The 21,874-nt window shown below is 32.2% G+C and overlaps 2 protein-coding genes across 2 annotated transcripts in view; one reads left to right on the top strand and one right to left on the bottom strand.

The window, feature by feature from the left end:
• LOC139528039 (WSCD family member GA21586-like) overlaps positions 1 to 1,985 on the bottom strand; it is a 72,175-nt gene extending 70,190 nt beyond the window's left edge. The window contains exon 1 of the mRNA XM_071323825.1: positions 1,867 to 1,985. The gene's annotated coding sequence lies outside the window, so the exon portion shown is untranslated. The remainder of the gene's footprint in view (positions 1 to 1,866) is intronic.
• Positions 258 to 21,459, top strand: LOC139526538 (uncharacterized). The gene is made up of 13 exons (XM_071321696.1): positions 258 to 273; positions 8,497 to 8,670; positions 9,649 to 9,810; positions 10,890 to 11,072; positions 11,451 to 11,624; positions 13,673 to 13,834; positions 14,297 to 14,473; positions 15,339 to 16,860; positions 17,724 to 17,905; positions 18,449 to 18,622; positions 20,141 to 20,265; positions 20,705 to 20,854; positions 21,262 to 21,459. The coding sequence occupies exons 1-13, from the start codon at positions 258 to 260 to the stop codon at positions 21,457 to 21,459; spliced, it is 3,399 nt and encodes a 1,132-aa protein (XP_071177797.1).
• Positions 21,460 to 21,874: the final 415 nt, after the last annotated feature.

Consider the following 21,874-nt stretch of genomic DNA (forward strand, 5'->3'; position numbering starts at 1 on the left):
TTAAAAACGAGGGGTGTTAACGGTTGGGGGAAAATTTAGGGTTCGGCTATAGTTTAGGGGGATTGGCTCAAGTTAGGAGTCGAGCTGACGGTGCAGATTGTATATGTGATAGGTGAAAGTGTAGTGTAGAGTGGATGGAGTGGACACAGTGTGTGAAGAGGAGAGAGTGGGAATAGGGAGTGTGAGAGGAGAGAATGGTGAGAGGAGAGATTTGTGAGAGGATCGAAAGGTGGGAGGAGAAAGTGTGAGAGGAGAAAATGGTGAGAGAGAATGGTAAGAGGAGAGAGTGTGAGCGGAGAGAGGAGATAATCGTGTGAGGAGAGAGTGTGAGAGGAACGAATTGTGAGAGGAGAGAATGAGTGTGAGAGGAACGAATAGTAACGAATAGTAAATTAGTGTGAGAGGAACGAATAGTGAGAGGAGAGAATGTGAGCGGAGAGAGTAGAGAATGGTGAGCGGAGAGAGAGAGGTGAGAGGATCGAATGGTGAGAGAAGAGAGTGGACTGACTTGAATGTGTGGGTGTGTTATGGACAGACTAGAGAGAGAAGAGCGAGGGCATGGAGATGAGAGAAAGAAAAAAATGTGAGAGAGTGATGATATATTGTGGACAGGGAACGACAGAGGATATAAGAGAGAGGAATGACAATTTTATATTTTTTTTTTATGATATAATTAATTCACACTTGTAAATAATGAACAAAAATAATTTGTCCATATTAAAAAAACACAGATGGCCTACTCGCACTATCATTTTCTATGTTCAGTGAACCGTGAAATTGGGGTAAAAATTCTAAGTTGGCATTAAAATTAGAAAGATCATATCTAAAGGCTCACGTGTACTAAGTTTTAAGTTAGTTCAACTTCATCGAAAACTGCTTTGACCAAAAACTTTAAAATGAAAGACAAAAACCTTTAACCTGATGCGGGACAGACGGACGAAAGGACAAACAAACCGAAACACATAATGCCCATACATTGGGCATAAAAACATGAATAATGAGGTTAGCACGTGTATAGCATGTACAATAAGGTATAATTTATTTCGAAGACGGATCTGCCAATTTGCTTTTCCACTTCAAACTTGCGTATTGCGATCACCGGATTTTTAAGTGATATGTCACGCTGAGGTTTCTGCATAACAGAAAAACAAGGGAAGCCATCAATTAAAAAAAGTACCTTTCTTCTCAATTTGGAAAAATTGAAGAAAAAAGTATTTGTACATTTGTGTTATAACAAAAACCAATTTAGTTATAAAAAAAAACATCTGCATCATTGCTGTTTAATTTCAAGTTTCATATGACTTTGATACATATAGTATACTCAAAATATTCCTTGGGATAATGTTTAGGCTCATATCTAAATATTGCTATTTATCAGGAATAGGAAGATGTGGTATGAGTGCCAATGAGACAACTCTCCATCCAAATAGCAAACAATTGTAGGTCAAGGTACGGCCTTCAACACGGAGTCTTGACTCACACCGAACAACAAGCTATAAAGGGCCCCAAAATCACTAGTGTAAAACCATTCAAACGGGAAAACCAACGGTCTAATCTATATAAAAAACGAGAAACGAGAAACACGTATAAATTACATAAACAAACGATAACTACTGTACGTCAAATTCCTGACTTAGTACAGGTGCAAACAGGAATTTTTCCCTTCATCTAACTTTCATTAAATTGGTTTTGGTTAAACCGTTGATATCAATTCTCTATTTCAATCATTTTTATAGGCAAAATTAATCATCATATTGACGACGAGTTTTTTTTTAACTACATTGACGACCCATTACATGCATTAGGTCTTCAAGGTCGAACGGCAATCATCATATGGTTTTCAAAAATAAAAGGAAAAAGACTTACCTCTAAAACAAACAGTCAGTATCACAGAATAAACTGCAAGGTCCTATACATTGGAACACTTAACCATGTTAACGTTACATGTAATAATAGCAGCTGATTTTATTGGTTTTTCGATAGAATCTTAAAAGTGTGTGTTATGGAAAAACTGATTAATAATCATCATTAATCAAACTTACAATTATAAGTACACACGTGTTCTGTTTCATACTTAATACAACTTCACATATTCTGAGAGCTGTAATTACATCGGTTTATCGTTTTTATTTTAAACAGATTACGTAATTCGTTTGCCTGTTTTCAAACATAAGCGTAGTTTGTTGCATATTGTTTATCAGAACAGCTAGAATTTTAAGTAAAATCAAAATAATCCGCATCAGCATGTCTTTTTTTTACACGCCCAGTAACGTGACGTATAATGAATGTTATTCCGTTGTCCGTCCGTCCGTCGTCAACATGTCAGACAATAACTCAAAAACACTTTAACCAATTTGCATAAAACTCTTTGGTGAAATGTTATATATCTATAGACATAAGTTACCTTTCGATTTTTATAAATTTAAGATTTAAGGTTTCCGAGTTATATTTAGCTTCTCTCGGTAACCTCAATCTGCGTTTTTCTGTATTATATGTTTTTAATAATGATTTTTATTCGTCAATTTTTTCTTATAGATCTTTTGACCATGGTGTTGATAGTCTGGTTCTACTAAACTTGTTAGTTTTGATTGCCCCAATTGTATGTTCTCTCTTTTTAGAATCAATTTTTGATGCAACACATCTTCTGATTATCTGAAAGTGTTTTATCTATCGGCTGACATAATTTTGTCGTGTGAACGTGACGTCATTGACGTTTTTTTAATGATTCTCCCATCAGAAATGGAATTTAGAATAAAATTATAGGTCATTACTGTAAAAACATTCTGTCTATAAATTATAATCGAAAAAACATAAAAAAAAATGTAGTACACACTTTTCAATGGGACGCTACACGGGTGATTCAGTGTGCACTACTTTTTTTATGTTATTTCTTCATTAACAGAAAAAAATTACAGTTTTCTTGAATAGATAGGAATATGCGATCTTTTCCCATTTTGATTGTTTTTAGAAATATTTTTCTGCTATGTCAACAATTCGCACGTGTTTATAAAGTCGATTGACCCATGCAAGTATTATATTGATAATAATAATAATACTTCCACGATTGACCTTTGTTATTGTCAATTATATTCAATTTGTTTTGACAAGATATTCAATCAATTATTTTACGAAATATTATTGATACAACGCGTTCAAAGAATTATGTGTTCATTTTAATTTAGAAATAATTTGATTAGCGAAAAATCAAATATTTGAGTTAAAGCTATTGTTCTGCCCACTTTAATATCTAAATATAATGATGAAATAGACGTCAACGAAGCATCTAACAGAACAATAAAGTACAAAAAGCCTATAACCTGACGTCAGTACCAAGAACAGTTAATTTAGGTAATAAATGAATCCACATTTGTAAAATATAATGTTCTCCACAATACAATGTACTTTAAAATATCTGATATCTCCGACATTTATCCCGGCTATTCACTGTCAACCCTATCAAATCCTCACTAATCTATCCGAATACAAAATGTATACAATGGTTACTACTTTTCCTTACATCATTTCCTCACAGCTCTATCACAATCGTATACTTAGTGGTTTGGCATGGTGTTCATGTGTAGACCTAAAAAGGGGGTTAGTTTGTTTTCGCCAAGTCGTCATTTCCTCTTCAGTTAAAGTTGAATATCCCTCCATTTGGAATTTTCTATTTTCCACATCTTTCGTTTTACCAAGGTCACGCTCATCAATTTATTTAACCTTGATCACAAAAACTGAGCTCTGTCAGATTGAAACCGACCTTATTATGCAAGTGTTTGTAAACATGTACTAGTATAAGACTTTGACCGATTTTGAAAATTCCGAAATAGAAGATAAGTTTTGTTCAATTTTGGAGGGTACTTATAACTCAGTTTTCATACAGTTGAATACTTTCCGTTGATATTTGTTAAACCCGAAATAGGTTAACATATGTATTGATATTCATTTGTTTAAGATCGATTTCTATCCGACATGGCTCAATTGTTTAACTCACTGGATTACATTATTTTCCTATTTTTATATATATGTAAACTGCAATTACAGTGTAAGTTATACATGTAAAGGATCTTACAGAGATGGAACAAAGCACAAATTAAATTATTTAGGTTAAAAAAATGTACAGATGTGAGTACGTTTAAAAGACATAAAAAATACTGAGAGATGAAAAAATGGCACACAACTCAAGATCCTATATCCGAATTACTAAAAATAGGTTAAAACATGCGAACATTTAAAGAACAAATGGACAACAAAAGTTTGAGCAATATAACGTTTTTCCTTTAAAGACTGGAGGTGCTGTCATGATCCCAGGACATACATTACCTTAAGTTATCCATTGTAGGTGTTTTCCAGTATACGAGGTGGAATTTTCAAAGGGCAAATCGCTTGATGAGATTCAAAAAGTTCTGAAATTGGGCGGGATCCTTCATTTTTCTACGTATATAAAGAGATATATGCTTCCGTACAATGAATGGGCCAACGAAAGCCTGAACCCTAATTTTCTAAACACGGATTTTTCGAAATTCCCTTTCGAATAGCTAAGATTCCTTTTAATTCTAGATTGCAGTAATATCGTTCTCTTTTCTACTCTCACTATTGCACTTTTATAAGTACATTATTTGTATTTCGCTAAAGTTATATGTTAGTGTTGACAGAATCAAAATTTAATGATGTTACTTTTCATTAGGCCTCAAACTATAACGAAATAATTTTAAAGTGATTTCGATCTTCATTAAAGGTAAATAAATATTTGTATTATTATATGCAGATTTCAACCAATCAGAATAGACTCTCCGTGATCGCAACCTTTCTAGTGAATATAAGTTTAATGTTAAGCGTTTCCCTTCATAATGGTTCAGCAATGAGGATTTTACTTTTCATGGGTATTATTTTTGGTAAGAGTGTATATTATTTTTCATAAAAATCTAAAAATTATAAAATACTCGGTCTTATTTTGAAAATACTTGCGTGTTGAATCGTGCTCTTTTAACCACCTTTTAAACCGTAGTCTTTCTACATTGTAGGCGACGTGACATGACTTCCGATGAGTCTACCATATTACCATTTACCTGTCTCTGCAGTGGCGGATCCAAAAAAAGGGGGGGGGGGTCAAATAAAACTTGAAGGTGATTCTTACACGTGATACAGTATTAATGTTCTTTTGAAACATACTATACAAAGGTTGTGAAGCCAAGGGTTTTTATTTTAATAGACTAGGATATATATATTCCGTCAATAAATATTATGAAGGAAGTTTAACCTTACTAAATTCAAGCAAATCTAAAAAGGAATATGGATGAACCTTAATATTAGAACTTACCCTAAGAAAGGCGGCGAAAATAATTTTAAATATTTGAAACGTTAATTCTTTTAAATGTTGTCTATAAAAAAAATGTATTACAAATTTTGAATTAGTCTTTGGAAAGATCGTCATAAGAGGGCCTTTTTGATTTGATATTGGAATTTGACTGTTTTTCGCTGCTCCTTTGGTGCATACAATGTATATGCCTTCACAAATCGATTAAATATAGTGTGAACGGGGTATAAGACACATTTCGCGAATCGTTCTTAAATTGACAAGCGTGCTCAGAAAACAAGACAATGAGATAAAACTATATCAAGCGGGTGATGATTTCCATCTATATGTTTTTTGTAACAAATAATACAGCAGAGAATTATTTTTTTCTACAGCCAATACTAGAGATATTAACTTAACTTAAAATGATAAATACTCTTTATTATCTTTTCATCTTATCAACTTGATGTTGATATTAATTTTTTTAAACTTAACTGCTGTGAATATTTTTGAAGCTTGTTAAAATATAAAGTCGGACCAAGCTTGATATTGTCGGGACGAAGCATTCAAAATTATGGTGACATTTAGAACTCTTGATTGCCAATGAGACAGGTCTTCACAAGAGACCAAATAACGCAAAAATCAATAACTGTAGGTCACCGTGCGGCCTTTAACAAATGAGTTAAACCAATATCGCATATTCAGCTTTAAAAGTCCCAAAAAAAACCCACTAAAGTAACATTTCAAACGAGAAATCTAACGTCCTGATTTATGCCAAAAATAATTATAAATTATTAAAGCTTGATTTATAGAAATGGAAGTAAATTAAAAAGAGCTTTCTCTCATTGAATTAATAAGTTTGTGTCAATGATGTGAACTCGTCCGATTCCGCAGTCAATTTTGATTTTTCTAAGCATACTGCACTCTGACTTGTATAAATATAGTTATTATTTACTCGTCAGTATAAATAAACCTATTTCATAAATTAACACGCAAAATTGTAACATATCAAGTCCATATATGTGTCGTTTGTCGAGCCCATGAAATCGAGACTTGCTATCTAAGACCTCTTTTTCGTCGTCGACGTAAGCGGTGTATATACATTTTGTTTTAGTCTGTGGTTTAAGTTTTTTTTAAACACCAATAACTTTGTCCAATTTTGAAGAAATTCTATGAAATTTGGACAGAAACTTGTATATCTGATCAAAGTTTTAAAGATATTTATTATTTTACTGTTAAATAGACTTCGTTTTTTTTTTACAGGAAACATTCAAATTAAATCTGAATATAAGTTTGATTATAACTTATATAAGTATAAGTCATCGATAACTTTGGCAAACCTTCAACGGATTTTATGAATTTTTGACAGGAGATTTTTGATGACAAAAAATGTTTATTTTCATTTTTCTGTATTACACTATTAAATGGTTTCTTTTACATTTACCATTAAGGCCCATTCTGCGGTACAAGTTTTTCAGTCATCAAGAACTTTGTGAAACCTTCATGGAATTAATGTGAGATAAGTTTGTTAATGACCAAATATACTAGTATCCAAATCAAAGTTCTGAAAGTGATCTTTTCTTTTTTTTTTTGGCGTATTTTACTGGTAAATACACTTAGTTTTTTACAGTTAAGAAGTAGATACAGGTTATACTGCCTGAGGTTTTTGTTGCACATCAATTACTTTGTCAACCCGTCAGACACATTTATTAAACTTTTTTTATGATTAGGGGATAATGTCTGAGGTAAACCTTAGTTAACATATATTTTTAGTTTCAGTATTTTTCTAATAGATGAAAATAGTTTTTTTCAAGTTAACATTTACAGACAGCAAACCTGGGATGAATCATTTGACACGCTAAGTTTGTAAACAGTCATTGATTGAAGACAAAAAATGCTCAAAAACAAAGTTTGAATTTCTTTTTTTCAATTCTGTTTTTTACTGAGAACATTTTAGGTCAAAATTACTATTCTACATTTACAGCAGCAATCGTAGACAAGACACAGGGTTACTCGAAACCCCTTATAAATGATGTTTGCTATTACTAATGGGAAATTGAAATATACATGTATGACGCAAGTCAGTATTTTGCTTATACAAGTATTTATCATACCACACATTTTTTGAGTTTGTAATTAAAATCGTTGGTATTCATTGACGAAAAGTCACAGGTTTTTAACTGGTACTTTGAAAGTCATTGAAGTTTCAGTACAATTAACTCTTAAGCTGCAAACTTTCAAATATCTATTTATTTGGGTATGATGAATCCATCTACAAGTTAATTTTATCTAGAAATTGACAGAAGAAAACAAATATGGCGGCGCGTTTGTTCTGCATCGATTTAGTTTAATCCGGAACTGGCTACGGCCTAATGTCAATAGCTATTAAACTGTCCACTTACTTGTGGGTTTTGTACTTTTGCTTGCTAATTAAATTGGCATTTGAAACATAAACGGTAGTCATCTATAAAAGTACATTCATTAATGATCAAACATTGCTTACAATATAATTATTATATAAGACAAAACTAAATGATATTGAATCCCCTCCCCCCCCCCCAAAAAAAATAGATTTTTCTTAATTATAAGACCTTATTTTTACAAAATATATCTTGTACTTACTAAAAACTTTTCGATTTTGTTTTATTTAACACATAATAATTGAAAGTTGTATCATTGTACTAGCAACTACTTTTAAAGCTTAGAAGGGCCTTAAAATCACATGCCTCCTGATCTCATTATAGATACCATACGTTATTGATTGATTGTTGCTTACCTAACACACAGCGGCAAATACGTCATGCCTATTTAGGGTGAGAATCTGACTTGTATAGGTTCTACATGTTTAGTATGTAGGGATGAAACACTTTAGGATATTATGAAACTACATTATACTGTACCAAAAAGTAGACAAGGTTGCACAATTGTATTTGACTGCTTACATACAAAACACCTGCATGATCTTTTAATTTAATTACCACTTTCCTGGGAATTTTTTAAATCTAAATATATTTTTGAATTTAGCATAATCTTTAAATCAAACAGGAACAAATTCAGAAAAAAATGGACCATATTATTGCACTCCATGTTTTGAAGCTGGAGTTGTAATATAAGACTGATACCATAGATTAAAATGCCTAGTTAATACTAGAGTTGTCTTTCTTTCATTATAACGTTCTGTAGTATAATGTGATATTTTACAGGAATAACCAATGCTGGATTTATATATTTTAATTGGACTTCCTGTAAAAGAGAAGCTGGTAGCGCAGACCGGAACTGTATTGGGACACGGACTCGACAAGTACGCTTTGTCAACGACACAACTGGAAGGATTTTAAATAAAACAGTTGAAACAGAAGCATGTAATCTGACAACGTGTAAGAATTCTATAATGAGGTTAAACATTTACAGTCCATCCTATTACTTTGATTAATAACGTAAATAACATGTAGTATATTAATATACCAAAGGTTTGAAAATTGTCGAATTTCAACTTTCTAATATATTATTTGAAATCTTGGGATAATTGTTTAAACATATCTCCTTACACTGTCATTTCTTTAACTTATCATTGTTTAATTTAATTTTTGTACATGATTACTCTTTTATCCTGACAAAAATCATTGCAAGCTTTGGGGGGGGGGGGGGGGGGGGGGGGTCTGGATTCTGCAAAAACGTAAGTAACTTAGAATGAATTCTGAAATAATCAATTGTATAATTTCTATTCAGTCGTGTGTGTTTTTATGTGCTTGCACTACTACAACATTTGTTAATTGGACATTTGATCAAGCAATGCAAACAGAAATATTGTCATTTGTTAAAGTACCCGTATGATGATCAACTAGGGCGTTATATAAGCTGACAAAATAATAAAATCAAAATCAAATCATATTTGAATATATTTATTTTAAAACGCACGTTATGCCGTATTCCTCTTGAAATCAAAATCAAGACCACATAGTCTACCCAAGATATCTACTATATTTTGAAGATAAATGCAGAAAAAACAGCAATAACCAAAACTTCGTGTTAATACTATTTTAATCTCCTTGCAGCATTGTTTTTGACAACCCAAAGACTGTGAAAGGAAGATTCGGATAAAAGTATTAATCACTTCAGAATTTCCCCTTTTATTTGTTTTGTTTCACCATTTTGGTTTGTGAAACGGATTTGTCTTCGCTTAATCGATTTATTATATTGATCAGCGGTATAGTTCTGTTGTCTTTATCTAAGAAAAAATCATTGTGAATCGATTTGAACATTTTTTTTAAAATAGATCTAGGGTTACACTTTTTTGAGAAAAAAAATATTTTTGTTCAAACTTCTCCTAATAACACTAATTATCTCCACTATAGCTGTAATAGATGGTGGATATTCCGCATGGACTGAATGGGAGGATTGTTCCGGAAACTGTAACGGAAAGACAAATAGGAGTAGGACTTGTCACAATCCTACACCATGTAATGGCGGGAACGATTGTCAAATCCTTGGCGCAGATACACTTGAAAAACAGTGTGGTGAGTACTTACAAAAACATATACCATTATGGGATCTCTTAAAAATATATATGATATAAATATCACTTATCGCTATTTTGTGTATTTTTCCTTTGATGTTTTTTTGTGATAATTTTCATATCATGCTACTCGCTTGAGATGGAAAATTATCGCTAGAAACTAAGGAGGAACGTGGAGTTGCTAATGAAATTGACATGAAATTGACAACGTCGTCATAAGTAAAATAACGATAAACAGATTATCAGTGGTCATCTCAACTCAATTGCTTTTCTCGCTTTCGCCGTACCGGCTTGTGAAAGGTAAAAAAAAAGATATATCACTTTAAATAGTAAGCAAAATATCAGGAAACAATGATTAAAAATCATGCTGACTATATGATATTTTATTGAAGGATTGCATTCATGCATCGCAATATTAACATATTTAAACAATTGATTTTATGGACCAATAGCGGAACACATGATATGTGACATAGCATCGGACGTCGTTTTGTCAATATATAAATACAAATTGCAATGTGTTACACAATTTAAATTATTTGTATTCTTTATTTTCATATCAATAGTCCGTTTGCCAATTACCGATTTGATTCTGTTATTATACGCTTTTCAAACAAATTACTTCCCTTTGTCAATCGTAGACTGGTTCCATACCGGACAAAATTGGCTTTAGCCAATGCAAAGCATGATGAATTGAAAGTGATGTATCGGCGGTTTAACTAATTTTTCACGAAAAATAATTTCTGATGTCAAAAGTATTTAGTTAAACAACAAATTAATGTTATTAAAAGATTTGAAAACCTTATAAATTACTCACATAACGCACAGGTAGATTTGCTTTTTCTGCTAGCTCTCCATTGTAAACAAAAATTAATGTCCCTCATAAGGGAGACAACTTTTTTAGGGATCTCTAATAAAAGGGTCAATTACGGGAATTGACAAATAGCCTATTGATTCAATAAAGTATTGATATACAAATCACAATGTATGTTTTGAATACCTGATAACTTATATTGTACATTGTATTCAACAAATAAAATATAACTGTTATTTCAGTTCTTTTTCTATTTCTTTTTATAGGTCCTGTTGATGGGCAATGGGGTAGTTGGGAATCATGGGAAACTTGCATTAATCCTAATCCTGATCCATGGGACATACATGGAATTGGTACTCATATACGCCGACGATATTGTAACGATAACGCCCCAATTTGTGGTGGAGCTGACTGCATAGGGCCGGACACTGATTCAGAAAACTGCACAGGTATTAAAGACATAAAACATTTTATAAAAATTGAAACAAATAATATAAAGACTATCAGATATTTTCCAGGTCGTTAAAAAATTGCGTAAAATCAAATCATGGGTTGAAAACCAACAACAGATATTTTTTAATCTTACTTTTTTTTAATTTTTTTATTTTAGGATATTTAAGTTTGTTGAAATTCAGATAATCATTTTAAGTGAGATTTAAATTCTGTAGAATGTATTACAAAATTAATAAAATATTAAGGGTTATAACTCCCATTATATTCTACCAAATTTATTTTCAAAAGTACTTCTATTTGTCATAAAATGTTTCAGTCAATACAAGAGTTGTGGTTCTTTTATTCGTTTTGTAAATCAATATGATGTTTTGCAGTTATTACCGATTTAAAAATTCTACATTATCATTGGGGTTTCTGTGAACCAGAGGATGGAGCTAAAGACCAAACATGTGCTGGGACACGCAGTCGACTAGTGCAGCTGTTCAATTATAGAACTAGGGAAGTTTTAAATAAAACAACAGAAACGGAAGCATGTTCTATAACATTGTGTAAGAGTTCTGTAATAACGTTATAAGTTTTATACGAGGATGGTTTAACATACAGCTGGCCACCTTTCAATAATATCTTATAAACATGTGTTACAAAAGATTTGATAACTGTAATGATTTTGAATTTCTAGGTTTTTTTATGCCCCACCTACGATAGTAGAGGGGCATTATGTTTTCTGGTCTGTGCGTCCGTTCGTCCGTCCGTCCGTTCGTCCGTCCGTTCGTCCGTCCGTTATTTCGTCCGTCTGTCCCGCTTCAGGTTAAAGTTTTTGGTCGAGGTAGTTTTTGATGAAGTTGAAGTCCAATCGACTTCAAACTTGGTACACATGTTCCCTATGATATGATCTTTCTAATTTTAATGCCAAATTAGAGATTTTACCCCAATTTCACGGTCCACTGAACATAGAAAATGATAGTGCGAGTGGGGCATTCGTGTACTGAGGACACATTCTTGTTTTAATCTAGGAGTCGTTTTATCATAACATGTTTTTGTAATAGGTTGTCTATAATATTCTTGAACTTATTTTTGTGTACTTGATTTACATTCTAACAGAAAAAAAAACATTTACACAAGCAAATAGCCATTTATTTTTATAGAGATAAAAATAATTTTATTTTCTGTGAATCAGTTGGACAATTGTAATAAAAACACAACTGCTATAGCTGTTCTTTGTACATGTGATCAAGCAAAGTACAGTATAAATGAAAGTTTTTTTTTCAGAAAAAAAAACAGTTAAAATAAACAAGGACATTATACCAGCTGACAGATCGAAGTCAAATAAAATTCGAATATACTGATTTTAAGGTAGCACAATACAAAGATTTTATAACTCCAACTCCCAAGTTTTAACATGCTGTAACTTTCTTAATAATGCTTGAAAATTTATAAAAGTGGTAGTTTTGGATAGCTAACAGATTACTCTTTCAAATTAATGCAATGTTAGTATTATGCAACAATTATGTAACCAATTATAATGTTAACTAAGTCTAAAATATTTTTCACCAAATTTCCACTTTGAAATGAAATTAGCTTCTGCATATGTATCCCTAGAGGGTTGATTTTATTATATGTTGTTCCTATGGCCATTATCTACAAAAGGGTGTCTCAGATTTCAGATAGAATGTATAGAACAAATTTTACACCTAATTAAACATTTTCTTCTTTTATGTGGTTAGGATGTTTACACTAATTAGAGATTTATGAGAGAATGGAACACCATAGTGACAATCTGAGACACCCTTTTGAAGCCCATGAAGTGTTGATTAAGATTTGGTTAAAATTTTCTGTATAGTTAAAGAGATGATAGAGCTAAATTCATTCAAGTGAACCTACCCAGATTTTGCCACTAATTACATAATAATTGATTACATAATGATTGCATAATAAAAATATTGCATTTATTTAAAAGATTGATCTTTTATCTATCTATATATACCTCTTTTATTATTTTCTATGCATTCATAAGAAAGTTACAGCATTTCAAAGGTTATTGATTGGAATTGAAAAAATCTTTGTATTGTGCTACCTTAATAAAATACAATGATACAAATGAAATTGTGCTTGTGAAATTGAAATCAAGACCAAGCATTTTGTGCAAAATAAGGGCTACAGTAGTATATCGCTTTTCAATAGTCATAATTCGATTGAACAAACACCAAATCCAGGTCACAAACTAAAACTGAGGGATACACATTGATAAAAACTACGAATACGAATATTTATATTTCATATAAACATTCATTGGCCCATAAAGGACAAACTGCACATAATAATAACAAAAAAAGTAAAATAACTTGAAAAGCGAACTCCGAGGAAAATTCGCATCGGAAAGTCCCTTATCAAATGGCAAAATCAAAATGTCAGACGTATCAAACTAATTGAAAACAACTGTCATATTCCTGTCTTGGTACAGGCCTTTCCATATGTAGAAAATGATTGATCAAACCTTGTATATAAAGTACGTCTTTTAAGGCCAAAAGTTATTGTCAAAGAATTTATTTTTGTCGTTGTGCTTTTTAAAACACGAATGATCTCCCCTGTTCTATAGCTGTAACTGATGGTGGATATACCACGTGGACTGCATGGGCTGACTGTTCTGGCGACTGTAATGCAATGACAAGCAAGACCCGGATATGTAACAATCCTACACCATGTAATGGCGGGAAAGATTGTCATGACCTCGGCGCGGATAGACTTGAAAAGCAGTGTGGTGGGTACTTACACAATCATGTATAGTATCTTATAATAACATAAATGATGTCCATGTGAAAGGTGAAATATATTACTTCCAATAATAAACACAAATAGATCAGGAAAGAAAAAAATAAAACAATTCCTTATTGCGTCTCATATTTCACCGATATATTGCACTCCATGCATTGCAATACTAACAGCTTTTGATTTAGCAATAGATTCGTTAATTCAATTGAGCAATGATACCGAACCCCTTGTAATAAATATATAAATACAACTTTTGATGCTTATATACTACAATGTTAAGAATATTCTTTAATGGGGAGGAGCATACATATTGTGATTGATTTGATTGATACACAATCGGCAACCTTCCCTTGGATACTTTTATTTTTTGACTTTCTAACATAATATTTTTGAATTTATATAATCTATAGTTTATACAACTTCATTATGTATTTAATTTTGTATATGCTAGGTCCTGTTGATGGACAATGGGGTACTTGGGGATCATGGGGATCGTGTAGCTATCCTGGTTCGGCGTCAATATACGGAACTGGTACCCATATACGCCGACGATATTGTAACGAGACTGCGCCAATGTGTGGAGGAGATGACTGTATAGGGCCGAGCTCAGATTCTGGAAACTGCAGAGGTATAGATAGGAAAAAAATGAATTAAACAATAGTAATTATTAGGATAAAGAATATCAGACAGGTAGTAACTTCCTGTCCGCTTCGAAATAATGTAATGATTTTTGGATTGGAAGCCTACACATGCTTCTTCTAAATCTAACATGTATAAGTATGCTAAAATTCAATAACTAATATTCAATAGAACCCATCATGGGTTGATTCAAAAAATAAAGAGATAAATGCCCTAATAATATTTAGATTTTATTTTCAAAAAAACTTTCTATCAATGTTAAGCAGTAAATAGAAAATATAACCCATTCCTTTCATCTGTATCCATGACTGCAAATCATGGACAACAACGATCATTGTAACCTGTAATGGGGTGTATCACAAACATTCATGTTCGCATGGTTCTAACAATTTATGATCTGCTTACCCTTCCGGAGCACCTGCGATCACCCCTAGTTTTTTGGTGGGGTTCGTGTTGCTTATTTTTTTAGTTTTCTATGTTGTGTCATGTGTGATGTTGTTTGTTTGTATTTTTCATTTTTAGCCATGGCGTTGTCAGTTTGTTTTAGATTTATGAGTTTGACTGTCCCTTTGGTATCTTTCGTCCCTCTTTTATGAAATGAACTGCTACTTTAAAAGTCCCTTCAGGACTTCTAGTGTTTTACATTTTTTGAAATGAGTGAATATTGAATGCAGCAATACATAATAATTTGACGGGACCAATTTCAGTAAAACAGATATAAAAAGTAAAACGGTGCAAAATATCAATTTTTTATTTTTTACTATAATAGTAGTTTTTATGTTAATTTACCAAATTTTAACACAATCAAGTAAATTGTAAAAGTCAACTTTGTTAATTTTCTTTTTATCATATAGTGGTTCCTCCATGTTTGACGCCTAAAATACTAGATGAAAGATACTTACGAAAAGACTCTCCAATGGTTATTTACACATCAGCTCGCGTAGAAATTTATCCATTAACTAGGAACAATTGTACCCAATCAAACATTCTTTTTAACTTCTGGAATCTATTCCTGATTGATTCGACAAATGGAAACGAGACTCAGATCGGTGATATGACGTATACATTGAATTTCCGAATAAATTCTGGAGCAGGATTGTACAGATTATATATAAAGATAGGATACCCTCGGAACATGCTTTACTGGATGGAAGAATCAATGTATATACAGATTGTTCATCCTCCACCTCATGCTTCTATCAGAGGAGGGGATGGCAGAACTATTGGTAAAGGGTTAATTGACTTTGATTCGTCTTCAGTCTCTTACAATTTGATTAATGGTCCAGGGGATCCGTCAGGGTTGACGTTTCAGTGGAAATGTTTAAATTTTGTGACCAACTCGCTGTACACGTTGATTAAGTTGAATATTGACCAATTAAACGCATTCAACGACCAAATTAAGGAAGAAGAAACAAAATGGTATCAGACCGGTTTTACAACCTTTGTTGAGGAACAAGTACCTTGGATTGATGCTTCTGTGTTGTACCAACGAATTAAATATTATGGAAATACCTATACCAATTGTTCCGTTGCTGATGCTTTTTATGTCAAAATTGTCTTCGATAATAGCACTGACAGTAACGTGACAACACAGCAATATTTCGAACTTGTCCAATTAACTCAGATTTTAAATATCAAATACATTAAAGACATGCAAAAGAATCCGAATTCGACGAAAGATAAAACCGACGTTTTTCCTTTACCGAGTTATGATACACTGGTTAAGAATGAATTATTGACATTTTTAGACGTATTGTTTGACGCGTCTGAACTTCTTTCTTATACGACAAACTTCTACAGTATGTTATCATCTAGTTACCTTACACTTCAGAGTATAATGCAGCTCCAACATTTGGACGGACTACCACCGTCGGCAGACACAAATTTCTTCAATGATTTAACAATATGGCTCAAGACAGCTAAGCGAGGAATAGATATATCTTATCAAATACAGGAAGTTTTAGAGACTTTTGATAACTATCTAAAATATGTTAATCATGGATTGAACTTGACAGATTTCATTGGTATAGATGGTTTTATTTTAATGAGCATAGATAGTTCGAGAAATTGTTGGCTAGACTTTCTTACTGAAATTACAGGAGGATTTACAGAAATCAATTCTTACGATTGGTTTGATATGAAAGAAAAGGAACGTTTTTATACAGATTGGATTGAAAATGAACTTTTGAATTCGAGTTCATGTCCAGGGTTTGTTGGGTCGGTTAATGGAACTGGTAGTCTAAACGTGTCTGAGGTGGATGTAGATACCGGCATGGGATATGTGTTGATTGTTAGAGTTGATTTTGAAGGATCTGTATCTTACTTTACCCAGTTTGCTCAATCTGTTAACGGAACTCCTCCATTAATTGAAGTAGAGTGAGTGGTTTTGTATAAGTTATACAGATTTACTAGAAAAGTAGACTAGGGTTAGGGTTAGTAGGAATCTGATATAGAGTAGTTGTCGTTTGTTTATGTAATTTATACGTGTTTCTCGTTTCACGTTTTATATATAGATTATACCGTTGGTTTTCCCGTTTGAATAATTTTACACTAGTAATTTTGGGGCCCTTTATTACTTGTTGTTCGGTGTGAGCCAAGGCTCCGTGTTGAATGCCGTACATTAACCTATAATGATTTACTTTTACAAATTGTGACTTGGATGGAGAGTTGTCTCATTTGCACTCATACCACATCTTCCTATATCTATTAAAAAAAATACAATTCTTCATCATCATCTATTTCAACAGGACATAAAACATAAGGATTGGCTAGATTCCAGCAATTAGTTACATACTATTTCGCATTATTAGCATTTCCCTTTACAAGTTCTTGTATTATATAAAGTTTAAACCCCTGTCAATTGTATATTGAAGTATCAACATATCTGTATTTGGAGGTATCTAAACATATTTAATCTGACCAATTTTACTGGCACTGTTTTGTTGTGATTACAAACGACAAGGGAGATACAGTGTAACCTGTCTAATCCGACAACTGATCATGTATTCCAACATCCTGCTTTAACTGACACATTCTCATGGTCCCTTTTGGTACACTTTATATACATAAAAAGACAAAAATCACCGATTATAATCCGCCGTCGATATCAAAATTAACCTCCTTCCCTCGCATAATATTTGTTTTACTTCGGAGGTCTGATAATACACACACATTGAATGTTTCAACATATCAGTGTGGACATTTAAAAGTGTGTGATCATTTGTTTCTTATCAATCTAGATGCAGATTTAATTGTATGAAGAAGACGGCTCTGACATCCATTATGTCGTTAAAATCTTCCTGTCCATTTTGTACAGTTGACCAACTACGTGGAGCCATATTTTGGTGGAATGTCAAAGACTTTGATACTCTTACTAGATCAGCTCATGACAATAAAAATTGGCAGCAATGGATGTTGTCAGGTGAGAATGTCTGCAATATCGCTTGTGTCCATTCTTGTTACTGAACACTAATACAGTCAAACTTGATTAAGTGACCACCTGTGTTAAACACAAACCTGTGTCAAAAGACCATCAATTTTAGATCCCTCTGTAGTACATTTCATATAAAGTGAACCTGTATTAAAAGACCATCTGTCTTAAGAAACAACTGTTTTGCTCTCTCTTAAGTGGTCTCTTGAAACAGGTTTGATTGCACATTCATAATGAGCTTGTTCAACAATTTTATCACACTTGTCTCAGGAACTACAAATCAATGCTTCACGAAATAGAATCGTGTTAAGCTGTATGATGCTTTTCAAATCCGTTGCTAATCAAGGTTCCTTACATTGAAAGCATATGGATATTACATTTCCAAGAAAAAACACATATACCTCCACACAGATTAACTTTGTTTTTACGGGGTAATATTCTGAATAATGAGTTTTCTAAGAAAAAACTTCTAGGCTAATTCAGGATTAAAAGTTATAAGATGTTTAAAATCGGTATTGTTAAATTTATTTTCAGAAGAAAATAGGCGACAGTTTGTGATGAAAGCTGATGTATTAACGGCTAATACTGGTTATCTTATAGAGGCTTACCTACAGTTATCGTCAGGAACTGTGTCAATGGCAATTTGGTCAGTCACAACAAATATTCTTCCGTATGGTGGATCATGTGAAATTGAAAATGCAAGCCGGGGTAACTAATCAAAAATAATTTTTAATCTATATGTAATAAATTATAACAAAAGTGCAAGTTTTATTTGGGATTCGTGCAAATGATAAAATTATATAATGTTATCTAGTTTTCTAAACATACTATTTGCTTTGATTAAAAAAATGACGGATTGAAACAGAATTTTTGGAATATAATAATTAGTGTGCCTATTTATTATTTCTTTTCCCACTTCCAAATAACTTTTGGGCTGTTTTGAACTATGGCCTCAAATAGAAGATATATAGTGATAAACAAGGTTGTCGTATGATACATAAGTTACAGCTGGACGAACTATTTTGAATTTGACCGATAGGTTTTTAACTATAAAATATAGGTCATGCTTGATATTTGGCAGTTTTTAACATTTTCTGTAAAAGAACATGGTGTTGACCGGGGTAACTGTGGTCACTAGATCACCTACTTATGGTGATTGGTGTGACGTTTATTCAAAGAACACAATTTATACACATTAGATTAAGTCGAACTCGAATAATTCTGTAAATTGTTAAAAAGACCGCAACTATCACTTCAATAATCTAAAAACCTCTGAACCTTGTATGCTGGATCATCGGACTTGGCAAAAAATCAAGGGGTGTGGTTACAGATATCAAGATCATACAGCCTGATAACTGATTGGTCATCATCATTGGCATGGTAACAGATTCTTTAACAATCACTGTTCATATTCATCTACGTCCCTTTAAATAAATACTATTTTAATGAGAATTTCTGTTAACGTTTTTCTTTGACTTCTAATCATGATAACTTGAATCTGGAGTTGAAGGAAATGATGTATTCGTGTATTGCTCAACCACGATGCTCATTTACCGTTGACATTTGTTCTTTTTTTAAAGGAGAATTCAAAATAACAGTTTCTAACTGGAAAGACGAAGGCTTCCGAAGTTTGACGAATCCATCTCTAGATTGGAAAGAACAAATAAATTATCGCATAATTCAAATAATAGAAGGAAAAGAAGTAATACTATATTATGGATGTAAGAAATATTTAATGTTTAAGTTTCAAAATTGAACGACAAGAATGCAATAAGTATTGACAAAATGTCAAAATTAAGTAAAGAGTTATGATGAACACTACTTTCAGGTGAGTACATATAAGCAGAATGATTTTAAAGGAAAGAAAACAGTTTCTACATTTTCAAATACCTGTACCAAGTCAGAAATATGACAGTTGTTGTTTATTCGTTTGATGTGTTTTATCATTTAGTTTTGCCATTTAGTTAGGGACTTTCTGTTTTGCATTTTCCTAGGAGTTTAGTATTTTTGGGATTTTCCATTTTACAAAAAACAACCTTTCATTAAATTTAAGCCTTGCATTCTAATTGTTTTTGTTTTGTTCCTGTGGTGGGAGAAGGTGGTTGAAGGAAGGGTGACGTTATAAAACATAAATGCCAGAATTCCTCTACGATATGATATAAGAATAGTGAATTTTAACTAGATTTTTCATTTATTAACTCCGTAAGTCCATATTTGTATATTCAGTTGAGGAAGAAAACTACATTACTCTTAAACCGGGATTAGAAGTTGATTATTACACAATTGCAGTCCGAGTTCAGATTTTTGACATATTCGTTGATTTTTCTGAGTGTGCAGTGGATCCCGGCAAAGTACGTATCTAAATACTATACTTCTTAAAGAAAATAACAGTTTTCTTTTACAAAATATCTTTTCTAAACGGAAACACATTTTATTTAATTCATTTGCTTATTTAAGGCTATAATAACATTAACGATAATAGTTTTACTGCACAATATTTGTGTTTCGATACTTAATATATGTCTATTCAATGTCTCGCGAGGTCAAAATATTTGAAAATCTAAAACTTTTCAAAATTTGAATAGCTGATAAAACCAGAAAAAAACATAAGATATAGCCAAATCTGGGTAACGAATCATAGGTTTGCATGAGTCAGACATATTTCTTAATTTGAACAATTTCAAACATTTTGTATAATATTCGAGATTTAATTTGTATAATAACTTCTAAGAATTCTTTTATTGTTTGCTTAGACTCATATAATTGAATAATTTCTTATTGCACATACAGGTCTACCCTAAATATTCTGCTATGGTTTCATCTAGTATATCGGCATATTTAACAACAGCTGGAGAAAACATAGATTATTACTATAATTCAGGAAATGTTAAACAGGTTGCTATGAATACTGAAGTTGCTGCAACATCTGTTACAGATCTAGTGAGTACTAATGGCGAAGCGGAAGATTCCAAAGTGATATTTAAACTCGGTAGTCGAAACAAGACGAACAATTTGAAGAAAAAAAACGACAAAAAGACGAACATCAGCAAACAATACTTCCTTATTGTAAATACTAAGGTTCTGAGTTCGAACACTGTACGTTGAAGGTGTGTTCAATTCCAATCTTAATTAACTAGGATTTCCTAGTTGACCATTTATTTAGGCGATACGACTGCTCCCAACCTTTGAAACCTGACCGTTACACTAAATCAAAAGTGTTAAAATTAAGTTGAAAAACCAGCAATCAATTAATCTATCATTCAAAATGAGAAAATTTTTAAAGATCGCTCAAGATTGTCCAACAATGATAGTTGTGTCATTTTATTCAATTGCGATTTGTTTTGCAGAAATTACCGGTTACTATTTTCGACACTGACCCTTCTGATTGGGTTAACCTTGGTGTTGAGACGTCGAGCAATGGCACAGTTGAAAATTTAACATTTGATGACTTATGGAATAAATATGAGAATCCTGATCTAGGGGATGTTGTGGCTAACAATGAAATCATGTCGGTAATTATAAGTAGTTTCTATAATAAAATCTAGATTGCATGAATGTAAATGCAGCATAGGCGAGGCTGACTTGAATGATTGTACGTATAATGTATTTATCACAGGGTGTGATTATTGTGTTTTTTTTAAATACATGTGTACGTCCAATTTAATAAAGAAAGGTTATTAGAAAAAGACAAAGATGGCCTTCAAAGTTTCGAAAATTTAATTTTGTGAAATGAAAATGATTGTGCTGAGCAGATATATAATTTAAAGTTCATCTCGTTCTGTAGAATCACCAAAAATGATTTCTCTTATTGTTTAAATGTTAATGCAAGTTTATTATTTTTCTTTTTTTTTTTTTTTTTTTTTTTTTTTTTCAACTTCAGATACTTTATTTTACTATAATAGTTGTTAAGTACAGCTATTTGTAAGAACCAGGCAGATCTTAAAAAAAGTGATTCATCCA

The sequence above is a fragment of the Mytilus edulis genome, chromosome 6 (genome assembly GCF_963676685.1).
Source record: "Mytilus edulis chromosome 6, xbMytEdul2.2, whole genome shotgun sequence".
In the NCBI taxonomy this organism is placed as follows: domain Eukaryota; kingdom Metazoa; phylum Mollusca; class Bivalvia; order Mytilida; family Mytilidae; genus Mytilus; species Mytilus edulis.